The 6,541-nt window shown below is 31.1% G+C and overlaps 1 protein-coding gene across 1 annotated transcript; it reads right to left on the bottom strand.

Annotated features, from left to right (window-relative positions):
* Nucleotides 1-384: 384 nt before the first annotated feature.
* LOC145158797 (uncharacterized) lies at nucleotides 385-1,242 on the bottom strand. Its single transcript, XM_079077640.1, is given in 4 exon segments — nucleotides 385-642; nucleotides 644-723; nucleotides 834-852; nucleotides 952-1,242. Coding segments are annotated over 4 exon segments (648 nt in total).
* Nucleotides 1,243-6,541: the final 5,299 nt, after the last annotated feature.

The raw sequence follows: 6,541 nt of genomic DNA, 5'->3' as shown, positions 1-6,541 counted from the left end.
GTCCCTATGGTTTTCCCAGATCTGAAGTTTAGTCACCGTGGTTTAAAAACATCAAAGATGGTCATTGTGCTTTCAAAATTTTTGACCATTGGCCCTTATTGCTAGCTCCGTTAAGTTTTGTCCGTTAACTGAAGGACATTTTCGTCATTTCACTACTACAGGGACCATTTATGATGTTTTCTAGAAATCATTTTTGAAAAAATATTTCAGTTTTTTATAGGATCTGTCATTAGAACAAACTGCAAGGACCGAATCTGCTAAGATTGCAAACCTAACTGTGTTCTTCCTGTTAAATCGATTCAAGGACTGTATGCATTCTTCACCATTTTAGAAGCCTACAATTCTATTCCTTTGAAATGGCAAATGATCCCTACCCTAAATAAACTATTTTATGTCCGTTAAGAGTTGTTCCCCATCGATGGTCTGGTAGTCTTGGATTAGTGACTCCCTGGTTGTCTCCCAAAACACACTATCACTTCCAGATGTGTTTATTCTTATGAGATGTGAATCTTTAAGTTGGTATAAAAGACCTGTTTTTTTTTTTTGACTAAAATACCCCCAAATTGTGTGCTTCATGATCTCTACGTTTGTATTGCTTCGTATTTTTAGAGTCGAAAGTTAGGCTTCCAGCTTTAACACAAAAGCAATCTTCCCCATTAATTGTCTTCTCCCCTATGCAAATCGAATTGTTGAACAAATTTGCGGTTGACTTTGGGTCAGGACCTGTAAAAATCAAGAATTGACTTTAATTAAACATGAAATTGGAACAATTAGCAGCTAAGACGTTTGAAAGACGTGCTCCACTACAGACGTGTGAAATATGAAATTGGAACAATTAGCCATTGAAGCCTCCTACATAAGTCAGATTCAATACTTCATTAGCACCAAGCAACACAGAGAAAACTAAATTACATATCCATTCAATTCAAGAAATATTGGAATTGGACTTACGATGGGGTTATCTGGGTTGATAATGTTGGGGTGGCCGGAAGAGATGGGAAGAGGGACGAGGGGAGCTCCGACGACGCCGAGCAAGAGCTGAATGTTAGCATTTCGACCACCGTAGTCAGAAAATTGGCGTCTTTGATCGGTGGAATGAGGTTTCATCCATGATTTCAAGGTTTTCCAAGAGGTGGTGTTGTGGTTGATATTGTTATCATTGAAGGTTTCCTCCGGTATCGAAACTTCGAGCACTGTTTCAAGAGCATATTCGTTGTCTACGTTTGGGTAAAATGTCCCCATCATCAGGTTATGTGTGTGTGTGAGAGAGACCTTTTATATATTAAATAATTATATTTAATTTTTTTTTTAAAAAAATAAGAGAAAACATCATAAATGGTCCTTGTGGTAGTAAAATGACGAAAATACCCTTCAGTTAACGGACAAAACTTAACAGTGTTAGTAATAATGACCAATCGTCAAAAGTTTTGAAAACACGGGGACCATCTATGATGTTTTTAAACCACGATGGTTAAACTTCAGATATGGAGAAACCACATGGACCATTTATGATGTTTTTTCTTGATTTTAATTATTTTGAATATACTAAAAATCATAAATTATAACTAAAGTTAGAAAGTAACATTAAGTGATTGCTTGAAATAATAGAAAAGGTGTAGTTAGTTAAGAATCCTATAATATGTCGGCCACCAATAAACACACGTATCACGTATCATTAAACTCTCAATCAATTATTTGGAGGTATAATGGCTAAATTACTCGCAAATAACATCATATTAAAAGATGTATGAGAAAAATTAAGGGTATGTATTTAACAATTAAAATATTAAAATTTTATAAAAGAAATATATCTAGTAATTGGGGTATCTTTATGGCCGTTTCCAAAAAAAATCAAATAACGGGGATGTATGAAACCAGCACCACAAAAGATTCACAACTAATTCGATGTTATGAAAATTATAACACTTAATTTATTTATGTTAATTCTAATCAAGTTAACCGATGTGAACCTTTTATGATTTTACCATTTAACAAGTTTACCTTGGTTTTACACATATTTTCGGAAAAATCTAAAATTTTTGTTAAAAAAAAACATTGAATTCATTTTTCCTAAAAAAAACCTCATATATGATAATTTTTTGGAATCTAATTTCAGCTTTCATGTTTTTTCAATTGGAAACATTTTCAATGTTAAACGTAATTTAATCCATTTTAACCAATTTTTTATTTTCTATTTTGACTCATATATATTTTTATTTATTTATTTGTTATTTTTGTTGTTTATAATGTTTTCAACATTAGAATTTGAAGAACACATAATTTGTTCGAAACAAAGAGAGACTAATGCATAACAAAATGCATATCAAAAGTTTTTTGGTTATTTGTACCATGGTTGAAGATTGTAACGAATGAAAAACAACAATCTAAGTTAACTTGGTATGCTAGATTGTTTTAAAAACCAAATAGAAATATATCTTTCGAACACAAATCTATGCAAAAAATCTAATCTAAGTTTTTATGTCTTCCCCATTAAAGACATTGTCAAGTCGGACTAGACGATTGTTCTTCATGTAAGCGTTCGACAAATAGATTTTGATATATATTTTGTCAACAATAATTGGATATGACATATTTCTTTTTATTTTAAAAAATATCAATTGCTTCTTTCAGATTTTAATGTTTAAAACTATCAAAAACACTATAAACAACAAGAAAAGAACATTGGAAATTTCACTATTATCTTCCTCTTATATCACACTTTTTGCTGAACACATACTAGGCTATATATATTATAGTTGAAAATAAAAATTATGTAAGAGAAAGATAAATGTGAAATTTATAAAATCATGGAAGTAAATCAAGTTAGAAGTTGAATTATAAGAACATTGGACAATTACAATGTATGTATATGATACAAAACGACGTAGTATAGTGAGTTTTGGTACCTAAGCTTATATACCCTTAAGGGTATTTTCACTTTTCTATATATATATATATATATATATATATATATATATATATATATATATATATATATATATACACTAATAAAAAAATAATTATAATCTCTTTTTGACATGTGTCACTCTAATACAACATCTTATTAATATTATGTCATGTGTCATGGAAATATATTAGGTAAATCATAATCAGAACTAATCACTTTAATGTTTTAAATAATAGATTTTAATTTTTTTATACAAACATTTATTTTTTGTAATTATATGTTAAATTTGAAGTTATAACTAACTATAAAATTTTGGTATATCTCTTAATTGATAATTTTTTTAAACTTATTTCTTTAAAATAATTGACTAATAATTATATAATTTTACTATGAAAATGTAATTAATTTTATGGCAATGGTTCCCATGAGTTATATATATATATATATATATATATATATATATATATATATATATATATATATATATATATATATATATATATATATATATATAACATTAACCCATCAATAATTCTAAAAAGATCACATCTGCCATAAAGATGCAACATTCCTTTCTAAATACCTTTATACATTTTGAATTTTAAAAAGTCATTGTAATTATAAAATTTCCAAATAAAAATATTCACGTTTTACGAGACTTTTGCTATAAGATTGAAATAAAATGTTAGATTAGAGGGGACACAATGGTTAAAGTTGACTTTAGGGGTTTAGGCCACTTATAAAAGTCATTAACGACTTTGCATTTGTTTTGTCTTCTTTCGGTCGACCTCGTGTTTTATTTATTTTTTATTAATTACCGGAGTAAATTATAGGAATAGACCCCATTTTCTTCAAAATCTTGCATATTAAGTTATTATATGAGATAATGATTTAAAAGGGTAATATATTTTTTGATTTGTACACATTTGTTCAATGAGCTTTTTTTTCGTCCACATAAGATGTCGTGAAAAAAAACATAAATAAATCATTCATAAGTACTGAATGAATACAAAAACAAAAATGACTTATTTTGCAAAAAAAATAAATTATTAAGGACTAAATGTGTATAATAATATTAAGGATTAAATGTGTACAAAGTGAAAAATATATTACCCTATTAAGTCATTTTTACCGGCTAACCTGGAGTAGTCGGTCATAAGGAGTAAATGTGTACAGTTTAACAAGTTGAAGGGGGTAAAAGTGGACGAAAAAAAAACTCGGTGACTAAATGTGTACAAATCGAAAAATATATTACCCTTTTAAGTCATTATCCCTTATTATATTCGTGGTCACTAATTCATTATTTTGTTTCACCCTTAGACTATAAAGTGTACAAGGCCCCTGTGGGATGCTTAGGTGGCATTACGAGCACCTATAACGAACAGGGCCGGTCCAAACATATATGGGATTCGGGGCGATAAGAAAAAAAAATGGTCTCGTAAAGACAAATATAATAAAGATTCAAAAAAAGTATCATTTATTTTTCACTATAGACGTGTTCAATTAACAATATTAAGTAAGTCAAATTGTTTATCTTTTGAACTAATTTGAGTTTGAACCAAATTTAGGACCTAAAAATCATTTAGGTAATAATTTTATATATATATATATATATATATATATATATATACACACACACTACATAGTCGATAAATTTTTGGCCCCCTAGAGACGTGGGCCTGGGCGGTCGCCCGGGCTGCCCACCGTCTAGACCGGTCCTGATGACGAACATCGTCCCTCACCATAACCTACACGCACCTCCCTTCCTTTGGTGTGTTTGCACCTCAAACATGCGTGCAAGTTTAGTATTATTAACATATTTTAATGTAACTATTATTGTTGTCGAGACAGATCGAGTTCAGTTTATTATCTGAGATTGATTGGAGGTGCGGAGCGTAGACTCGGAGTGTTAAATGTGAACTCGAGTATATGGGGGAACGGGGCAGCACCCTGGGTACAAGTTTCCAAGGGGTAGCGCCATTTGCGGGGTCCAAGGAGTAGAGACTCTGGCGGTGGTTCCCGCCACAACCTAATGATGACATTATGATGATGTAGACATCGGTTATGTACATTAAGTTCCCTTTTTGGCGCCAAATTTAGGTCCAACCGATTTTAACCGCTTTTCCTTCCTTGTATAAAATTGATCATTATCTACCCCTGTCTCTCAAGAACACCAAACCCCATAAGGTATTTTGTGTTTCTGTTTTGGATTAGGTTTGTAATCCAAATCATATTTCTTTATGTTATCCCACTTTTAAATTCATGTAAGCCATGCTATAAGGGACGAATTACTATTTCAGAAAGTGATATAATCACGATCCAAGTAATATCTAAGTCTTATTGTTATTCTGAAATCCTTGTATCTAACAAAACATACCCATCATTATGAATACTAGTTAAACTCCTGATTTTTGCATTTTTTTTTTATAAAAATGATAAAATCGTCATTTTCACTTTTATTAGAAGAAAAGGCAAGAGTGGTAAGATGCGTGTAATACACTCCGGTGTGAAATGTACCAATCAGCAAAGAGTGTCGAAGCTTTATCAGTGTATGGCTAATACAGTGAATCATTAACTTCTTAATAGAAGAATTGTTGGGAAAGAATGGGTAGGTACGTGTAATATATCATGGACAATAATATACCCATAGGCACATATTTTTGAATTCTGATCAGCGTCTGACTTTATACGTTGAATCATAAAATGCTAAAGAATATATGGAGAGAATGGATTGATGCGTGTGATAAGTTGTGGTGTTTTAGATGAACCATCGACATAGATTTTTCAAGCTTTCATCAGCGTATGGTACATTACGTTGAATCATAAAGCTTTAAAGAAGAATGTAAGGGAAAGAGGGGGTTGGTCCGTGTGATAGTCTAAGGTACATAGACTAACCACCGGCACAGAGTTTCAAACTTTTATCAGTGTGTGGTATATCATAGTGAATCGTAAAGTTTTATTAAGAAGAAATTAAGGAAAGAAAGGATTGTTTCAGTCACGCTGAGGTAGAATCAGCGTGAATCATAAATGGTGTTAAATCATCAACAAGAAGTGTTTTAACCTCCGTATCATAGAGTTAAGTTGCAGTCAAGAACTTTAAAGTTCACCATCAAGGCTTTTAATATGGTACAAGACAAAATAGACAAGTAAATAAAAGCATAAGAATTGGTCAACAACAAAAATAGTTAAAATGAATATACAACCTTTTCAGAAGTTCTCTTCATAGCCTTTTCAGAAAAATCATAAAGGCAGAAAATATTTTGAGAGAAAACCCCAAGAGAGATCTTTTCAAATGAATACTCATTAACTAATTTCCTTTCTTCGATATATCTACCCTTAAAATTTGGCTAAAAGAAAACACAAGCAAGAGTAAATACATTAATATACAAAACAACTTACTACAAACCAAGAATGATGAGGCCATTAATCGATGAGATGTTGCATCTGGATTCCAAGCTTCATGTTCATCAAGAGCAAGAGAGGAGCAGAAAACAGTCTTTGTAACCAACGAGTTAACTAGCTCAAATCCGTGAAACCATCGTGTTGACAATATCAACACGAGGGAATTCAAGGTTTTATCGGATTATGAGTCAGTAGATAAAAGTAAGACTCATTGTTTTGATGGTTTCCCCT

The sequence above is a fragment of the Lactuca virosa genome, chromosome 2 (assembly GCF_052849685.1).
Source record: "Lactuca virosa cultivar CGN04683 chromosome 2, Lactuca_virosa_CGN04683_v6, whole genome shotgun sequence".
Taxonomy (NCBI): domain Eukaryota; kingdom Viridiplantae; phylum Streptophyta; class Magnoliopsida; order Asterales; family Asteraceae; genus Lactuca; species Lactuca virosa.
The sequence above is the reverse complement of the archived record's forward strand: the minus strand, read 5'-3'. Positions and strand labels throughout refer to the sequence as shown.